Source organism: Lepisma saccharinum, chromosome 5, assembly GCF_977018435.1.
Source record: "Lepisma saccharinum chromosome 5, izLepSacc3.1, whole genome shotgun sequence".
NCBI lineage: Eukaryota > Metazoa > Arthropoda > Insecta > Zygentoma > Lepismatidae > Lepisma > Lepisma saccharinum.
The window spans coordinates 4,859,068-4,880,545 of NC_139233.1; the positions used below are offsets into that span (position 1 = coordinate 4,859,068).

Genomic DNA, 21,478 nt, shown 5'->3' on the forward strand with positions numbered 1-21,478 from the left:
AGTAGCAAAACCCGGCGCTAGTGGGCTTTGCGGATCTCGAATCCTGCGCCGATCGCACAGTTGCCTTGGCAAAAGTACGCGATTCGCAACGCAGTGTCGTGTGCTGTTATGATGTGCTTCGAAACATATCAACGCAGGAGCTGAATATATCTTTTTTTTTTTTTTTTTTACATGCGTGTGAGTGTGTGTGCTGTGTTTCCTTGTGGAGGAGGGGTGCCCGTCCCTCAATTTGGTCCGCATGATTCAGAAGAGGCATGAATTCCCCAAAGCTTGGTGATAAAATACCACGGGCCCATGGGAAGAAATCTAAACAGCACCAGCAACAGCAACAGCAGTCGAGTTCGAGTGACATCGAACAAGCACAGGTAAGTGTAAATGTTGGGCTATGGGATAGGGTTCTAAAAATAAACCGGAAAATATCATCTGACGTGACTGGCCAATTCTCCCTCACAGCTGATGAACTCAGCCTTGCAGAATTTTAGTTGCATTTTTTGCCATTGTATTGGCTATGTAATCTAGAGCACAACAAGCTTAGGGCCCTATTTTACAGTAACCAACATTTTCGTGTTCTTTGCAGTGCAAGATGTTGCACGGTTTGACAGCTTGTAGTACGATAGAAATATCACAGAGAAGATAATTTTCTTCTCTGTGGAAATGCGTTCATATGTAGTTTGGCTGGGAAAATCAAAGTGGTTTACGTACAGGTGGGTCAATTATACATAGGTTGTGCGCGGGCATTGGTTGACAAGAATTACGTCGACGGTAAGTGCTGGATTCACGATATTCCTACCGACGGTAGTTGGCTCAATTTCCAACTTTGTACTATAGCTTCAGTCCCGATTAGCCTATCTGTACACAGTGGACTTAAAACAGGCTTTTTCCTTAATTTCATCTCATGCTCATTCACTCTCATTGTCGCGATTAACCTAAAGAAGAGGAGGCTATGTAAAATAAGAAAGAAATTCAAATAGAAGTTATGCCAAAATGGAATTATTTGGGTTTATGAAAGACATATCCACGCAGTGATATAAACTCATGAAATTAATTTTATGGACATTAAAACGAACGAATTTGCACGTTTATGCGTGTTGTTCTAAGTTACTTCGTCCGTTGTTGGTCGAAATTTCTAACACGAGGGGAAAGCAAGCTTGAAGTTGTATCAAACTACGCTACGTCCTAAACGTGATGTATTTTCATGTAGTGTACTGACTTACACATCACCACATCAATGATTTTGCCATTCGTTAAATGACTCTCTTATTGTAGCGAGTGGTCTTGTTCTTCTCTTGTTATTGAAATTCCCTAGAAAAGTGTCTTAAAGTTTCCTTTTAAAAAGTTTTATCCTCCTGATTTTGTGCTTCTTTGGGCCAATAGCGATCATGAGGATGAACAATAATTTAAAGTGATGAAGGGAAAACAGAAAGGAAATTCCATCCCATGAGCGGTACTCGAACCTTAAACGACGGAATCGTCAGTCCACCACTTAATATGTTCATCCATCCTCAGCGTTGCGATTAATCCACAAGGAGAATGGCAATGTTAAAAAATAAAATAATAATAAAACAAATGTAACTTATGCATTAAATGATTATTAATTATATTATTACATACTTTAGGGACCTCCCCCATGGCGCAGTGGTAGCGTCCTCGCCTTGTAATCAAGTGATCCCGGGTTCGATACCCGATGGAGGCACATAGTGGTTCGGATCCCACTTTATACTGTAGGTCCAGTCCCGATTAGCCTTACTGTGCATAAGGTGGACTTAAAACACCAAATCAATAAATCAATATTACATACTTTATTACAAATTTGAATAGATTTATCAATGTTGCAAATCAGATTTTTTTCCGCACCGCTTGAATCCTTGATCAATATTGTTTATATCTAGAAACCTTGTTTTGCTACGGGACCCCTGGCTTCGTAGCGCGCCGTGCTAACCACTCGGCTACAGAGGTCGGTCAATACTTAATGTAGTTAAACTTGGAATTTCAGCGTTTTTTCAGTCCGAAAAGTCTTGATAACAGAAAGTGGTTATAAGTGGATGATATGCTGAACACAGTTTTGTGCATGCCACAACGTTGAAAAATGTGTTTTTTTTGTGTTTCTCACATATTTCAGCACTTACGTATTTTTAACGGAACGTACAGAGAAATTCGGAAATTTTACAGCTAAGAACTTTTTGTCTTACCTCATTTTTAATTTGATTTTTTATAAACTCTCATTTTGGGAGAAATTTAGGTCACTAGTTACAGAAACCTTTTTGGCAGGATAAATAACAGGATATATTCAATTAGTGCTATATGACCCACGTTAAATCTTACGCCACAGGGAAATGAGTCTTCGAAATTAGTGGTTCGTGTCTTGTGTACTTGGCAACTATGTCAGAGTGTTTCTTAACGTTTCGTCAGCAGGTGGTCGTGAGAAAGATAAGCAATCTCATCTTCTACAATGTTTTCTGAGAGGAAATCGTTATTGTACGTTGCAAGGAATACCTGGCAAAGGAAGAACAATTTTCAAGGTTACAGGACGACCTTCCCACATCACACGGTGTCTTAAACAGCTGGAAATCGACTTCCGTAAAGCTTTACGCAACGGAATTCTAGCTAATGGGAACCGGTTTCTTGCTCAAGCACTCGGCTCATTTCCAGCCAACCCCATTTCATTGTAAGGCTGGTGACAGGGAGGGAAATAGGGGGAGAGGGAGGGAGGCATTGAGGAAAATCTTTCTCTATTTGCATAACTTTAATGTAGTCACATAAATTCTTCGAAATTACACCTCCATTCTACAACACTTCAACCAAGCCTGTATCTAGAGCTGATCTCGGTAGGTATATGGGAGGGTTGAATTTGGTTTACGTCAGTATTTCTCGGAAGTTCACATGTGAATAACTATCTCTAATCGTCTGAAGAATAACTAGGACAAACCTCAAGAGGAATATAAAAGTATCACGAAACTATGATTTGAGTATGAAAAGTGAAGCCAAAATGTCAAATTTATCAGTCATGTTATATATGGCTGACTGCATAAAGTTTGTGTGAAATTGTATGGTAAGAATTTGTACATTTTTTCTTATCGCTTTGATGGAAACTTCTTTGTAGATTTAAGAAAATTGAAAACACGTTGTTTTAACGAGATAATAAAGAGCTCATATCTTAAGATGAACTAAGTTATTTCGATAATATTGAAAGCATTTTAACAAATTTGAAATGGGACATAATGATGTCAGCCTCAGTAGAAAAATAAATGTCCCGAGTTCGATACCCGGTGGAAGGACACAGTGATTCGGATCCCACTATATCTCGATTTCCCTATCTGTGCGTAAGACGGACGTAAAACAAAAACTCTAAATTGAAAAAATAATTGTACAGTAACTAGGAAATAGGAGCAACTATTTATTTTTACATACTGTCGCAATTTGTACAAGCTTCATCCTTAATCATTGTTTGCATATCAGAAGTTTAATTTGCCTGTTAATTTCACAGAAATGAAAGTTGTGTGTGTGACAAGTGTTGTGTTGTATGTTTTCTGAGTTTTCAATGTGCGGAGAATAATTTTAGCCTAAAACTCTAAAATAGAATTGTGTAAAATTGTGTACAATACTACTTTGTAATGTAAAACCAAAGCTTTTATAGGACTAGTTTAAAAATACACAATAACACTGTTTCAAAATGTAACGTCCTGGAATTGTCCGTAGAATAAGATGTTGAAGCTTGAGACTTCTCCATCCAGTGAAAAACTGGTTTATTGTAAGGAAAATAAAATGTCTTCTGGGGAAATAGTTCCTTTCCTATGTTATTTTGCGTACGAGTAAATTGATCAAAGCTGTACAGCTTATGCTATAAGGTTCCACAAATTTAACCTAGCAGGCATGGTGAATGGTATGGCTTTTTCATGGTATGGCTCCCGTCCATCGGGAGAGTCAAGCGACAAAGACGAAGCAAAATAATAAAAAAAAAATGCATTTTAAATATTTTATAGAACTAAAAAAATAATTCTGAATATTAACATATTTGTACAAAATCAGTGAAGTAACAGTAGGGTGACCAGATATTTGTTGACCAAAAAGAGGATAGTCTATACTGTAGGTTGAAGGTGCGCATGCACATAACATAAAATGAGAACGAAAATACGGGTGGTTATTTGTTATTGCTTCTATTATAGCCCCTATAAAATAGGCCTACACTCTACAGATTCAAATTACTTATGAGTCTAATGTAATTAGCTAATTACAAATACTTACTCACCAATGGGCACGATCGTTCATACTTCTGGGATGATTTTGCTTTCTCGAGTGTATGTTTAATTCGTCCTTTATTGCCTGTCCAAACTCTTCACTGGTCATGTCCAAATTGAATTTCACTTTCATTACTTGTTCAAGAGACACAAATCACTTTTAAATTTGACCCAACCTGTACTGACCTCCACTTACCCATCATTGTTTCTTTTCTTTCCCCCCAATCTTCAAGATGTTTTTCAATGGCTTTTGAAATTGTACAGTAAGTGTCAAAACTATAATTATTATTACATTCCAATGAATTTGAAATATGTTTTGCTTGTTGATGGAATATGAAAATTACTCTTGAAATTGTTCATAGGAAATTCTTGAGTCAAGGAGTAAATACCTCAGTTTGTTGACGTTTTCCGTTCTGTGGATTTTAACGCACATTTACGCGTAAAATAATGAATGAAAGTAAATAGCAAGGAAAAGAGTATATTTGGGGATTTTTGCAAATTGAAAAGAGTATACAGTATATGAACCTCTAAAAGAGTATAATACTCTTAAAAAGAGTATGTCTGGTCACCCTAAGTAACAGCATGAAACAGCTAGAAATACGCAAGGCAAACACTAAGATTAGCGCATCGAAATTAGAGCCCAACAATACTCCCTGTGCCAAGCCCTTTCTCTACTCGGACAAAGGCATCGCAGAGTAGAGCGCATTCGACTATGTTAGTTACCTTTGGGCTGATGTCGACAGACACGCCACGCGAAACGTGCTTTTCTCTTGCGCTGTAATGTTGTGTATCAAAACGTCAGTGAACTGGTGTGTTTTCTACGATTCCTGACTTCTAAGGTGCTTCACGGAGTAGTTATTTGCGTTACATTATACAGGAAAACCAAGTCATTCACGACTTCCCTACGAAAACAAGGAGGCTCGAGTTTGTGTATAAGTAAGGTAAGACAAATTTAGTTAGGTCTAATTTACATTGTAATTTATACATGTCAATTTGTTATTTAATTACAGCAGGAATCCTCCTGCGATTAAATATAACAGATTCTCTTGAGGAATCATATGCAAGTTCTGGCAGCCCCAGTGAGAGAATTATGTATGTAAAAAAAAAAAACATTTAAATCTTGTCCCCATGTTGCAGTATGTAGGATGAGGGAACCAGAACAGATTTCATTCGTAATTCATTTACTTTAGCTGGGTCCTAGTTACTTTTGCTACTAGGTGCACCATATTTAATCCGTCAGATGAAGAAAAGGAAAAGCTTAGGAGGCAGATCAAATAAACTGTTCAGTGAAGCTATAAAAAGTGACCTTCGGTAATAGGATACTAGTAGGCACGCTGTTGTAATTAAATACTTTAAGGGTATTATGACATAATCAGGGGGTGTGGGGATGGTCAACCCTGCGTTCCAGTGAGAGGAAAAGCAGGCTATGCACCGTAAGTCGAGACGAGCTAATCTCGGAAGAAAATAGGGCGTTGATTTTGTTCCAGTGCACGGTACTGCACCGTGAAAGGAAGCGATTCCCATAATCCTCCGCAGCCCTTTATGGATGCAATGATTTTCCCCTTGCACCTCTGGATTTCCTCGGAGGATGAACCCGGTTGCAACTTGCAAGTGCAGTCGCGCCCCTCGGGCGGTTTGCCTTTTACGACGAGGATGCGAGTCTCTCAATTATGCAAACGGCTGGCCGTAAACACAGAGGTTTAATGTCTTTCCCAGCGTTCATTCAAATCGATTATAGTGTTCCGGTTTGTTTCTTGTTTCACACGGTTGAGTACCGACACGATTCATTCATTCTAATGAGGATGTAGAGTCCGGCCTATACCTGGACGCGAGACCTAAGGCATGTAATATATATACACTTCTTTGCAGGATAGCCAGATCCGGATAACATTTCATCCGATTTCAAATATTCGGATATCGGCTATTATGATACCCGAATTATCTGGCCCGTAGCCAGAAATCATCCCTAATCAGCAGCCGCCATGTAAAGGCGAATCATTAGGGAGTAGAAGAACTGAAGATGAATTTCTCAGTACACTACAACTTATACTAGATGTTTAATCCTGCTAATGAAGTAAAATTAATTACCATTACACACTATTTAAATTAGATATTTGATGGATTTCGGAAGGGGCTTCAGCCTCCTGAGCCCTCCCCCTGGCCACGTGCCTGCAAATTATCCATATAAGGTAAAGTTCCCCGTGCACATAGCTTCGTGCCATGAAGCCACATAGGGGATGTGGGGGTAGCGGCCCACATTCTCGATCTCGGTCGTTTTGGAGGTGATGTGATCAGCACCTTGATCCATTTTTTCGAGGCTGGGTGAAGCTCAGAGCTGATTTGTGCAGGGACAAGACCGGAAAATGTCCTACCTTAGGTCACCCACACCGGGAATCGAACCCGGGTCTCCCACGTGGCCGTCAGACGCCCTACCGAATAGACCACCGCGACGCCATTTCATAGAGACGCACACTACACGGATATCCAAAAATAAATTTCCGAATGTGTGCATTATCCGGCAGTTTTATTGTTTATCTGTTTTATGGGCAATCCACATATTCTTGTATTCTTCGTGTTCGTATTTCTACTGTACGGATTCTCTACAAATCCTTCATCCAATCTGTCCCTTTATCCATTTTACGGATTCTCCGCATATTTTTTTAAAAATGTTTACCTTTTTTGCCTAAAATATAGATATCTGCATTACGACGTTCAGTATAGATGCACAAAGCTTTCCGCCGTAACAAAAGAACGTGAAATGAAATGCAGTTTAGAATGTAGCATTCTCAGTTTGGCGTCCCGAACCTTGTCTTGGAAATTATTTCTTAAATTTGAGACACTATTCTCGCCAGAATAACTTTCTGAACTTCGAAAATTGAATAGCGATCTTCACACACAGATTATTTGAATATTCGGACATGAGGAATATCCGCATTAAACTAAAACAAACGCCAAACTTTTGATTTTCATATCAAGGTGCAATCCATGAATCTTGGGTAGTAATACTACTGTATTTTCGACCGAAAAACATCCACGGTGATACATTACTTCTCGTAATTAATTAACTTTGTATATTCTTAAGTGTGTGTGAACAATTCATATTTTTGGATTTCCACATAATTTGCTTCCAGTTTAAAGTTATAATTGAACTATAAATACTGTTTCAGATGTCGTTTAGTCGCGAGTGATGCTCCTGTAACCCCCACTATATTCTGCTTACTCGTCTCGAAACGTTTATATATTATGCCCCCCACCCCGCAAGAGATAAAAAACTTCCAACAGGCTGCAAATTAATTCAAGTAAATTGGGATCGACCCATATTGACGTCCAAAACACTGACGCATTCTCTCCAACGTCTAATGTTAAGTAATAACTCCTATATGATTAAGGCTAACGGTAGTAGTTCGTCCAAAGTAAAGGACAACAGTGCATTGCCAGATAATTTATTTCGTCTCAAGAGTGGACGAATTATTATTTTCACTTGGCCTCTGCTTAGTTGGTCATGGAGTCTCTTCCCTTTCTTGTCTTTCTTTCCCCCTCCTTGCTCTTTCCCTCCTTTTTCTTTCCCTGTTTTCTCTTTCCCCTCTTTTTCTTTCCTTGTTTTCTGTTTCCTTCTTTTCTATTTTCCCTCCTTTCTCTTTTCCCTTCCCTTTTTTCTTTTCCACTCCTTTCTTTCCCTGGTACCTATCTCCTCTATTCTTCTCTTTACCTTGCTTTCTTTAGTTTTCTTCATTAGTTTTTCTTATTTTTTTCTGTTTTCCTATCTTTCTCCATTCTTCATAGTTCATCACTTTCTGTATTTCTGTTTCTTACTCCTCCCATTCCTTCTAATTCACTTTCATTCATTTTCTCTCTCTCTCTCTGTGCTACTCTTGGATCACTGTAATTATTCGGAAAATCTCTGGAGCAATTGAGCGAGAACAAGTCTCGGCGCAAGTAGCGATTCGGGAGGGCTCGGCCAATGAGCGCGTGAGATGGGAAGCGAGTGCATGGACGGGAAATCGCTGCTGCGGCTACCACCCGTTGTTTTGCTTCTCTCTTTCGCTTTCTGCCTTTCTCTACCGTTATGCGCCGCTTTGCTCCACAGATATGAGAGAGAGAAATAGGGAAAGATATTTAACTCTAAACCGCTATTTTGGCCCTTTTCTATCTATCAGCCTTGTAGCAGGGACCTAAAAGATTAACTCTGTGCGCGCCATGGAAGGATGGCGGGGGGGGGGGTCCTAAATCGATCGAAGCAAGGATCCTATTTTTAGTTTCCTCGTGATTCGTTAGTAGTGGATTGTCGATGGTCGACACAACAAAGGGAAACTAATGAGTTGGAAAGTTGGACGGGAAACTCCATAACGACGTTTTCCATCCCCCTTGAAAAGAGAAGGAACAAACGTGTTCTCGGAATCCGATAAACCGAGGAGAGTTCCTGATAAGGAATTTAGCGATCGTTCAGGAGGAAAGAATGAATTGTCTTGGCATCGGAACGAGGCTAAACATTTATTATGTGACCAGGGTGCGAAATCCTGGTGGGACAGGGAGGATCCCCCCAACAACAATCTTGTCCTAAAAATTACCGGGGGCAGAGTTTTTGTTCTAACAATAAAGATAAGCCATTAGCCTTGACTTCAATATACTTTACTATGGATAAAATCGAAAACACGCACAAAGAACCAAGAGCTACAACACTCTTTCTCTCTCTCTCTCTCTCTCTGTGCGTGTGTGTGTGTGTGTGTGTGCGCGCGCGCGCGTGTGTGAGTGTTCCATGCTCTTCCTAAAGACAATTAACATGTCTACACCAATAACAAGATGTGCACAGATAGTAAGCCCTTTTATTGATTTGCTTTATTTTACTTCGCTCTTCTCCCACTTTAGGCCCATCGCGACGATGAGTGATATGAAAATGAAAGAACTCCCATGCGCAGGACAGGATTCCAACACGGGACCCCTAGGATGATATAAATAAAATAAAGGGATAAAATACAGGCAAAATTAAAATATAAGAAAATAATGGATTACAGGAAGAATAAAGAAATGAAAGAAATGGATATGAAACAAATGAATAAATAACAAAGAAAAAGAAGAGGGAAACGGGGAAAGAATGGAGTGAAACAAAGAAGAAAGATAGGAGGGAACAGAGAACGAAAGAAAAGAGGACAGGGTGAAGATATATTCTTATTAAGAACGTAACGGACCCTCCTCTATATTGGCACCTTGTAATCAAGAGGTCGCTGTGACGGGTCCCGCTGGTTCAGACTCCATTTAAAAGTGTAGGCCAAGTCTCGATTAGTCAGTGCATAAACAATCTTGAACTTAGCAAAATCAGTGTTGGCAAGTGCGTACAAAGAAGGGCTGACAATGTGCAAGATCTAAGAGGTTCACCCTTGTAAGGTAGAGTTCTCAAACAGGAACGTTAACAAGAATGACGAAGTGTGAAAACATCAGAACATTACTTTGCTGCAGCTAATCTGTTTGACGGTGGCGTGTTAGTGCAATCTTTAGACCAGTAGTTTTTTGAGGTCGTTAAGTTAACACCAGGATCTAAGGGTACGCTACGTCAAGGAAAGGCTATCAACAGTCTTACGTAAGCAAGTTCAAGGCTGGGGCGCGAAGTCATTAAGAAAGAAAGTGGGAGATAAAAAAAAATGGTTTTCGCTGTCCTTTTTGTTGGGAGGGAATTTTCCGCACAAGAATGTTTCTTTTGGCTGATCGCGACGAGGAGCGATTGTTAGATGGATTCGATGAGGGAAAATCACAAAGGCCGCGATTCGATCCTGGGAACATCAATGGCGAGACGAAAGTCGATTTCTTATCGTTCTCGGCCACAAAGTTACGAATTACGATGAATTTGAAACATAGCAAGGAAAGGGAGGGAGAAATTTTGGATGTGGAAATATGAAATGATTTTTTTTTAAAAATTTGATTTTTTTAAATTTTGATTTTTTTAAAAAAATGATTTTTTTAAAATTTTGATTCTTTAAAATTTTCATTTTTTAAAAAGAAAGATTTATCTTTGCTAATCACGAACATCAGAATAATATAATTAAATTGATGGAGAGACACTGACAAATAATACCCAGGCAGGGATTCGAACCTGGGACCCCTGTCGTCGTAGCGCACTGTGCTAACCACTCCGCCACGGAGGTCGGCTGAACTGGGAATTTTGTGGTGCATTCAGACTGCCGTGCATTTCCTCGGGCCAAGTACCGAGCGGATCAAGGGCGGGTTGGATGGCCGGGGAAGGGGTAACATGCTAACTAGTACAGTGCTCCTCAAATACCGGGCCCTGTCGTCAATTATATCAGGCCGCGAGAGGTTCTCCCGAAGTTGCGGCTTGCAGCCCGAGCTGGCAACCACGTGGAGAGACGGCCTTTCGGTGGGCGTTCAGCAGCGATATGGCAAAATCGTTTCTCGTCAGTGCTGGCGAGGATACACAGACTCTGGAAAGGGACTGTCACCCGAGCAGCCTCAAAATTTGAATTTTAACGGTTGGGTATTTCTCTAGTTAGGGCCGAAAGAGTGAAGCGACTTGCAGCCCGAGCTGGCAACCACCTGGAAAGACGGGTGCGACTGCAATAACCGAAAATCCATTCGCGACAGTGGCGGTGAACGATCAAAGTATCGAACCGGTGGGCGCGTTGCTTTCCGTCTCAACATTTGGAGGCTGACGGACGGGCAGCACGTCAATTTAGTTTGCATATCAATTTTCAATAACAATTCATAGACTAGAACGTATTCAGTCAAAGTTTCTTAGATATCTCAAATTCAAAGCCTGTGGAGAATATCCAACATTCGATTCATACGATAATCTAGTCTCAGAGACCAACTCCAGCAAACTAGCAATCCGACGACAAGTAAATGACCTGCTCTTCCTGTATAAAGTAATTAACGGTATAATAGACGATTCCAACTTATTGTCAGCCGTATCATTTAATCTTCCAAGTTCCAAAACACGCCCCAAGCACAAAATCTTTCATTGCCAGAGAGCGAAAACGTTAATTCTTTCTACCTCTCCGGTGTGGAGAGCGTGCAACTCTTTCAACACAATTTCATGTGTAAATAACACAATTCATATTTTTGCAATGAGTATATACAATTTTTAAAATACTATTACTGGAGCACTGAATCTATTTTAGTAATATTATGAAGTTAGAGCACTATAATTGGGCTCGGCCTGTTGATCTCTATCAATAAATAAATATATTGAAGTGGTATATATTTGTTATTATTTCAGAGGCACTTGCCCCTCCCCCCGTGCATGATTGTCGTTTAGCAGAGGAACAAGACTCCTTCTTCGCTTTAAAAGGGGCGACTGAACCTTTGGCAGGCGTCAGGGCGAATATTTTCAAATTTTCCTCTCCATTCGAAAAAGCACTGATATTCCAAAATATGAAAAATTACATACGCTTAGAATTCCTTCTCGAGCATTGACGTGAATTTTCGTGTAGTTTTCTTTCACTGTTATCTATCAATAGTTTCCCGATTACGAAAGTCTATTAAACTATTGATAATATCTAGACAACAGTGAAAGAAAACTACACGAAAATTCACGTCAACGCTCTAGAAGGAATTCTAAGCGTATGTAATTTTTCATATTTTGGAATATCAGAGTGCTTTTTCGAATGGAGAGGAAAATTTTCTAAGATTCGCCCTGACACAGAGCAAAGCGGAACTTAACCGAAACGAGGATGAGTAAGGTCGAAGCGTACAAAAGTGCTGTAAATTTACAAAGCTTCGGAACATTTCCAAGGCCGTGCTGGAAAATAGAACGTTTATTGTTAATAATTGAAGCCAGCGAAGCAGGGAGCAGTCTCACGGAATTAGCCGCTTACAACGATGAGTTCCCACGCCTTGAGAAGCCTTGACTCCCATTCCATGCTTCGGTGAGTTGGCCAGCCTCCGTGCTCACCACTGGCAACATGACACCAGAATTATCCTGCCAAAACAAACGGACAAACAAAAACATGTAGTTAGCGTAAACTGTATTTTATTGTGCACTATACTGTATGCCTAAAGCCGTCCACATATGATTCAATTGCCATGTGCCGACCTTTGTCGCGGAATGGTTAACACAACGCGCTACGGGACTACAACGCCAAGCGTCGGGGTTTCGAATCCCGGCCTGGGCATGGGTGGTTCTCTGAGAGTGTCCTTCATCATATCGTCGCTCATTTCAATCGATTAGCCAAAAAGTGGCACGATAAGTTGGAGTTACACTCGCGGCATCAAGTTCTTATTTTAGATCTAATGACATTGTTACGTGTGCGGGCTGAAACTGGTGCCACCTGAGGTAATAAAGTCTACGGGACTCGCTTATCGGACTTTGTTTTGGCAACTGTTCTGTTACGGTCGCAACTCTTCAGAGAAAGAGAGAGGTCACTTATCGCACACTTCTCAAACATCTTTTTTTTATTATTATTATTAAACAATTCCCTCCCTTCGTCTGCCTGACCGTCAGGATAAATGTTCTCGTTGTCAGGTTTAGGACACAGGCCGTGTCCGAAAGTTGCAAGACCGTACTTAAAGCGAGCATCCTCCGAGTATGGTCTTGGAGTGCGGTCTTCAAGTTGTGAACTGGAAGCGAAAGTCTTTCGAATTGTACTTGGACTGCAGCGCCAAATACGATCAGTGGACAGAACTGAGGACACGTTGTTTCCCTCGCATTTTAAACACTTGTTTATAACCATAGAAATCACATAGCATTTTCAAATGTTCGTACACATACATTTCCACACATTAGAACAACTTTAACCAACAACTTGCTGGCCCATAACGTATATTTAACCCGTGTTGCTGGCTTTCTATCCAGCGATTCAAAACAAATGAGCAACGAGTGTGGATATCACGTGACCTAGTCAGCTCCCGTCTGTACTGCAAGCTGTGCACTTGCGTGCTTCTGTTCTTGGCGCTTTCGAACTGTACTAGGTGACGTCACTTCCGCCAAAACCATACTTCAAGCATGTACTTTGCACCTTTCGGACAGAGCCTTAGAGTAAGTCACGTCACTGGTCACTAACCTGAAAACGAAAGTTACACCAGATGAAGAAGGCCGGGGCTTCACCAAGAAATGTGATCGGGAAGTGTGCGATAAGCGAGACCTTAAAAGGAGAATCGGAGGGAGAAACATGGAAATAATGAGATATAAAGAAAGAAAAAAGGTTGAAATAGGGAGGGGTGAAAAGGAAGAGCGAGAAAAGTAGATGGGAGAAGAGAACGAAACCGGAGGAGAGAAAAATAAACAACTGACATATAGGAAAGAGAAGTGAAGAAGAAAAGAGTGAGATAGAAACATGGAAACAATTCGCCCACCCCATAACGACTCAGTTATCCCCCCCCCTCCCCTGGGCCATCGTTAGGAACGAGAGATTCTGCTGTTCTAGAAGAAGAGCATGCAGTTCCTCAGCAACTGATAAAAGCATTGCAACGTCCTGGAAGCTTGCGACTGGCGCCCGCTTTCCCTTTCACCCTCCCGAAAGCACGTCATTGAGGTTAATATGCAGCTCCAAGTAGCGCAACTACATTGCACAAAAAAGCCAACTTTTTCCACAGGCAACTTTTTGTCGGAGGCTTTAACTTGTAAGTATCTTGTTTTTACTTCGGTTTTGATCTTCCATGTCCTTGTTTTCTACTAATCTACGCATTGAAACCAATGGCTGTGTTATATGTATTTCCAATGAATACTAAGGATACCCAAAGGCCTTCCCGATGGCATAGTGGTAACGTTGTCGCCTTGCAATCAAAGGGTCCCGGGTTCGATATCCGGTGGAGGCACATGCTGGTTCGGATCCCACTTTAAACTGCAGGTGCAATCCCGATTAGACTATCTGAGCATAAAGTGGGCTTTAAGCAAAACTCAAACGTGCGTTCATCAGCTATGCATTCCTTCATGCGTATGCGAGATACCATATGGCGCAAGAAAGTTGCGTAACTGTAAACCACCAGATGGCACACATTGAAAATATTTTTGCCGATAATGGTGTCGGCATTTGTTTATCAAGGCAAAAGGCGAGCGTGAAGGTCAGTGGCGGATTTTCAAGACTAGCAAGGTTAGACAAAAACCAATGGGCCTTAAAAAGGCCTTGAAAATTTGCAACGCTTATTTCAAATCCGAAGAAATAGGAAGAATCTTATTATCTGTATTTAGATAGCAACAGAAAATTAATGTAACATGTCAAAAGAATTACCAAAGAGAAAACCGAATTAGCTGGGGAAAATTAGTGTAAAATGCAGGAACTAGGCCGTAGGTTAATGCTTTCATATTCTACCACTTATTGCACTGATTTAGATACGTTTATTTACAAACTAACAACAAAATTACTTTAATAGGAAACCTTTGCTTCCGATGCGCGCTGCAATGCTTGTTTGGCGCCACCTTTGCTCTGACGCCAGGGATGATTCCCAGCCCTTTCTATACCACGTTTGTTACAACCTGTCCCCTTTCCCGCGCTAGGGAGCGCTCGACGGTTTCGGTGCCAATGACAAACGAGGAAAAAATCTTCTGCTGGGCAGCGAGGAGCGAATGGAAGCCAGAAGAGAGGCGCTGACGTAGACGCTGTTGCGACGTTGCGTATTTTAATTGGCTGCCTGGCTTTGACTTTCCCCAGCACCGAGAAAAGCTAGGGAGCAACTAGCGCGGGAACCGGGACAGGTTGTAACAAACGCGGTATAGTCAGTGCTCTGCCCTTCATGAACCAAACGAGAACGAGGGAAGTCGAGACTCTGCATAATCTCGTTTCGCCGCCTCTTGGCTCACACACACTACGCGTGTGTGAACATCTCTAATTGAATTTCATTCTTTGCACCAGGGATAGCCAAAATATTTCACTTCCGAAAAAAATCCGGAGCCAGTAGGAGGATCGGGTATTTTCTCCGGAGTTAGTAGAATAATAGGGTGTTCTGTCCGGAGCCAGTAGAAAAAATATCGGGTATTCTGTCCGGAGCCAGTAGAAAAAATATCGGGTATTCTGTCCGGAGCCAGTAGAAAAAATATCGGGTATTCTGTCCGGAGCCAGTAGAAAAAATATCGGGTATTCTGTCCAGAGCCAGTAGAAAAAATATCGGGTATTCTGTCCAGAGCCAGTAGAAAAAATATCTGGTATTCTGTCCGGAGCCAGTAGAAAAAATATCTGGTATTCTGTCCGGAGCCAGTAGAAAAAATATCTGGTATTCTGTCCGGAGCCAATAGAAAAAATATCGGGTATTCTGTCCGGAGCCAGTAGAAAAAATATCGGGTATTCTGTCCGGAGCCAGTAGAAAAAATATCGGGTATTCTGTCCGGAGCCAGTAGAAAAAATATCGGGTATTCTGTCCGGAGCCAGTAGAAAAAATATCGGGTATTCTGTCCGGAGCCAGTAGAAAAAATATCGGGTATTCTGTCCGGAGCCAGTAGAAAAAATATCGGGTATTCTGTCCGGAGCCAATAGAAAAAATATCTGGTATTCTGTCCGGAGCCAGTAGAAAAAATATCGGGTATTCTGTCCGGAGCCAGTAGAAAAAATATCGGGTATTCTGTCCGGAGCCAGTAGAAAAAATATCGGGTATTCTGTCCGGAGCCAGTAGAAAAAATATCGGGTATTCTGTCCGGAGCCAATAGAAAAAATATCTGGTATTCTGTCCGGAGCCAGTAGAAAAAATATCGGGTATTCTGTCCGGAGCCAGTAGAAAAAATATCGGGTATTCTGTCCGGAGCCAGTAGAAAAAATATCGGGTATTCTGTCCGGAGCCAGTAGAAAAAATATCTGGTATTCTGTCCGGAGCGAACTGAACTGACATAACGAATCTGTTGAAAAAGAAAAAGCTAAATGCTGCCATCAAAGCGTTTGAAAACCTTGTTCTCTATTGATAGAACAGCCTTCACTGCAAAAACCTCTGCCTCTGGGCAATTCGGAAACTTTGCAGCCTCCAGCCACTCGCTCATTAAAAGTTCCCACCGAGTTTTACTCAAAGACCGCAGCATTTAGCGCAACTTGCATATAAATAAATAATTCCACTGAAGTTTGATGCTTGCTGAATGGATAAGCTTTGAACCCGAGGCCTGATTAATTCTTCGACAGAGACCCACAAAGTGGAGGACTCGTTAGCAGCTGCCGAGAGAAGGGGAAGGGGCGGGGGTTCGGAAACTTTTAGGTAAAAGATTTAACGGATGAACATTTTTCCCCGGCAACTTACAGTACGTAAATGTCGAGATGCCACTGTAATGAAGAGCACTTTTTTACTCTCGTTCAGACATAACTTGAACGAAATTTGGCTTGAATTTGTTCTGAGACACTCAAGAATTGAATAAATTTTGAAAATTAGAAATGTATCTTTTGGTTAAGGAATGGCCATGTAAAATAATTTGTGCAGAGAAAATTCATATGGTATGAAAATGCTGCAGAAAGACTATGTACATAAAGATGAAGTTTAGTGATGGTACAGAGACTAATCTACTCTCGTAAATTAGGAGATGCGTTCATTCTCGGTCTCGTCCCGGGTGGCAATTAACCGAGGGGGAGAGAGGGGACAAAGCATATAAGGAGGATACACATAAGTAAAGGAGAAAGAGGTAAGAGAGGAAAATGAAAGGGAAACAGAGATTAGGACAAAGAGCGAGAGGAAAATGGAAAGGGAAAGAGACAAGGAGAGAGAAAGATAGGACAAGAGATAAAGGGAAAATGAGGGAGAGAGAAAAAGTTAAGGAGAGAGAATGGGAAATAGAGAGTAGTGAAAAGAGATGAAGGCGATATACAGTGTGTTTCAAAAGTCGCGCAACCCAAACTTTGACAATGTATATCATGAAAACCGTAAGAGATATTTACACCGGGTTTACTGCATTATAAAACCCCATTCATTGAAATATTTTTCAATGCTTAACATTATCAATTTATTCTATACAGAAAATTAAATAAATTAATAACTGGCGGAAGGCAGCTTTAATTTTTTTTTCCAGAAATGCACTTTTGAGTGAGAATACTATGTAAGAAATTATCGGAGAGTCATAATTAGACGGAGTGATGCCATGTCAGTCTGTCGTTTGCAACCAATAATGATCATGTACAGCATTTGATGGATTTACGACTGGTGATTTTATGGGTTGAGTGAAAAAGTGCCATTTTTGGGACATATCTCCGTAGCTGGCAACACTAGCAGATCGAAATTTTGTCACCAGATGCACGCAACATGTGCCTTCATGTGAGAGGGAGGGAAAGAAGGGGATATAAATATGAAGGAAGAGAGAGAGTGGAAATAGAGACTGAAGAAAGGTGAGAAGAAAGTAAATGAGAGAAAGGAAAACGAAGGAAGAGATTGGAGAGAAATTGAATGATTGAATTAGATTATTTTTACATCGCTTGTGTGCCGCTTTTGACTAATCTTGACGATGAGGATGAAATTCATGAAGGGATAATCAATCATCCATGCCTAGGCCAGGATTCGAACGCGGGAGCCCTAGCGCTATGTGGTAAACATTCCGCCATGAAGGCCGGCCACAAGGGAAAATATAAATTGAGAGAGAAAAGAAGGGGAAAGAAAGGTAACGGAGAGAGATGTAGAGAGAAGAGGAACGAGGTAAAGCAGAAAATACAAATAAGGGGATGAAGAAAGAGGAGATATATAGATAGAAAGAGAGAGAAGAGAAAATATATCGGGACAGAAGGAAACTGGAAAAGGGTTAAATGAGACAGGAAAAAATAGAGGTAAAGGAAGAAGGAGATGAAGGGAGAAATGTGAGTAGAAAAAGGGAGGGAAAGAGGGGAGAAAGGAATATAAATAAATGCAGAGGGAGAGGAAAGGAGAATGAGTTACAATGAGAGAAAGGGAGAGGTAATAGGGGAGAAAGAACGGGAAAGCAATGGAGAGAGTGTGTGTGAAAGAATGGAGGGCAAAGAAAGCGAGAGAAGCAGGAAAACGGAGACAAAGAAGATATCTTTCTATTGAAAGTGTATCCACGAGATAGCTTTAGTGACATCTCTATCCACACTTTCCAAGGTTTTGCCCGCATGCAAGGAATTCCTTAATTGACATTCTTGTGAAGCTAATTGACGCAATTGAATTCTTCCCTGCGATGCATTATGGGGCAACGAGTTCCCTCTCCGAACCGTACGTTATTGCTGACACGCTACAATTGAAATTTCAACACAGCGAAGTGTAATTGTTTAATAAGAGGGAAGATCGCTGCTCTTGATATACTCGTCTCTTGAAGCTTAATGAAAACGCAACCGAAATTAAATCGTCCAGATTTCGCATTTGTTTCAGTTGGGACTCAATCTGGCGCGTAACAATATCGATATTGTTGCAAACGTTCGCGTGTGCAATGTGTGTCAAAAAGAGTAGTGCAATCGCTCTTTGGATTGAAATGTTAATACGAGGGAAGTCTGTAAATAGGTTGCAAACTGATGTGGGATAGCTGAAAATAGTAGTGAGTAGTTTCTAAAGGCTTCATTAGGTGGTAGCACAATCCAGCTTGATGATTTAGTAGTCGTTAGATACCAGACGAACGCATGGGCAGCTCAGTTTAAAAAGGCGACTGGACTGTACATCAGGGGTGCCTATCCCTCCCAAAGCCAATGGCCTAATCCCCCCAAAATCATGTCATGAGTCGCCCCTAAATCATATCATTCGCGCCCTCAAACTATATCGTAATCCGCGCAAAGTATTTAGTTACGACAGTGTGTCTACCGAAAGTAACTTTTTTCTTAGCTTTACTGAACGCTATACTTGAATTGCCCTTCCTCCCTCAACAGGGAGCCCATCACTTAAGACCATCCCTAAAATCGTTGATCATAATCGAGAATATCGCTTGTCTTGTAATGCAGCTATAGTATAGAAACTTTACATTCACCTCATTCAAGCGCCAAACACGCATCTTAGCAACACATCATTGCGAACGAAGCGAGCAAGAAAATTTTTACATCCATTTCTTTGGAGGCTTTCAAGAATATTAATTTAATGGGGAGTAAGTACTTTGTTAAGATCCTGAGATCTTTTCCAGCTTCTCCTTTGGCACGTTCGGGGTCGAAAACATGTGGATACCATGTCGCTAAATACAGTTTCCAAAATTTAATGTTCGAACTCTCTCTCCACTACAGAAATCCCTTGACAATCTAAGATTTAACACTTTATCAAGAGCTTTGTATCTCCCCCTTTAAATTTTATACTCAATCCTACCACCAAAATTTCCATGCCAATTTTTGATTTACTGTTGATATTGAAGAGTGGATCTGCTCCAAAAAATTAATTCTCAATTTTTCAGTCTCCATACCAGAATTTCCGCAACAGTTTATACAATAAGTAATACACAAGAATTGGATACCCCTCAATTTAATGCTCAATCCCCCTCTAACTAAAATACCGCCATAATACAAAACCTAGAGTTGGATACTGTGCCCCCAACGTTTAATTGGGAATCCCTCCAGAACCCACGTGTCAATTAAGGCCTAATATGTAAGAGTTTGATATTTCTCCCTCCCCCCACCTTCGATAATACCCTTAAACACGTTCTTTTCTTCATCTAATGGATTAAATATTTTGCATTGAAGGTGTAAAATTTTTACATATTTTGGAAAAAGATATAGCTAGATGTTGAATTTTATATTATTTGCAGGGGAAATATCCCCCCAATAAATCTCGATGGCGGAACCTGCGCCATAATCCCCCCCCCCCCCTGTGGGCACCCCTGCTGTAGGTGGAGATGGTATGGGTGGAGGAGTTGATGCGAGCTGCTGCGATAGGGTGTTCTGATGGTTTAGCCTACAGCATAATGCCTGATCGTTTGAATTTCCGAAAAGTGTGCGCCCGGTGGCGGCTAACGTTTCGCGGTTGACGAAGATGTTGATGTGCGACTGTGGCTGGGACAGCAGCCCAATGACTTTTATGCAACAGATTTTGGAGGACTAATAAAGCGATGGGATAAGTGTATTAATGTTGGTGGAGATTATGTTGAAAGATAAGGAAGGTTTTCAAGTTCGTATCTCACTCAGTATTTATTAAAATAAACGTTTGTGACCTACTTACTGACTGACCTATGTAAAATTACTAACGCAGGTAGTCATGAGTACGTATGTCCAAGACGTAACACTTGGTTTGCTTTCGTATGGAAAATTGGGATTGGAACATGTCTCACCAGGGCTTGCTAGTTGATTTCAAAGTTTTATTATATTTTTTAATTTTTTTGTGGAGAGGGGATACCAATCATGATAGTAAGTTAGATGTTTCTGTACTCAGTCCATTGGAAGCAACGGATTTCGGTGAAACTTGGTAGATAAGAGAGGCTATATGATCGTGGGAAAGCGAATGCCGACGATAAAAGAATAGTTCAAATTTTCGCCACACTATCGTGCAAACTTTAAACCACCAAATTATTCTATTCTACTATTCTCGTGTAATTTATGAAAAAAATCAAGCTTTCATTTTTAAAGAGTGAAATTTATTTTCTATATATTTTTTTTTTAGATATTTTTAGGTCATTTTGAAATAATTTTAAGGCCATTGTATACGCAATTTTTTAAAGATGTTGTAGGTCATCAACTTCGAGCCCTAGTTCTGAATATCATTAATATATGGAAAGCAATGTATCATTCATGAGCCACATTAACTTTTATAGGCATTAATCCCCCCCAATACATCAGCTTGCTGCGTTCCTGAGAGGGGGGGAAGGGAAAGATAGAGCGTGAGGAGAGTTACGTACAAACATGACAGCTATGAATTATGCACTGTCCTCCCGCAAGAAATGAAAGGTAAAAGGAAGCTATGCACATAGTCACTACGTCACACTGTAATGCAAGCTGGGTGGCAGTTGGTACGGCGCCTTTCTGTCGCAATTACGAGGCGTGAGTCAGAGGGACTTTTCCTTCGGCGCCTGGACGGGCGCTGTGGGGAAAGCGTCGATCGGCCGTCGCTCGCTGTCACTCGGGCAAAAATGTCGTCCGTTTTGTGCTGCCTCAGGAACTGGGCTCCTTCCAAGAGCTCCGTGAAATCTCTAGGGGTCAAGATTACATCCATCCCGGCAGGAATTCTCGCTGTTTTGTGCGGGTTCGAGTCCCGGAAGGTTAAAAGGCGGTCTCTGGCTTTCAACAGAATGGTACGTACAATATACTTGCTCTGTAAAATGTGGTGGATGTCAGTGGTGAAATAAACAATCTTCGCTAATGAGTGATCGGGTGACATTTTCTTCCCTAGCAATCGCCCGTTATGCTAATTGAAGATTTATTATTGTTTAGACACAGTCTGGGGGGGAGGTCACTTAGTTTTGGACATCAGCGGTCACTGGCGTACGC

General features: G+C 41.0%; 1 protein-coding gene across 2 annotated transcripts in view; it reads left to right on the plus strand.

The window, feature by feature from the left end:
* Positions 1 to 21,478, plus strand: part of ssp6 (PDZ domain-containing short spindle 6) — a 149,575-nt gene continuing 128,097 nt past the window's right edge. For both annotated transcript variants that reach the window (XM_083122039.1, XM_083122040.1), the window contains exon 1: positions 1 to 365. In XM_083122039.1, coding sequence (XP_082978165.1) covers positions 255 to 365 — 111 coding nt within the window. In that variant the 5' untranslated portion in view covers positions 1 to 254. The remainder of the gene's footprint in view (positions 366 to 21,478) is intronic.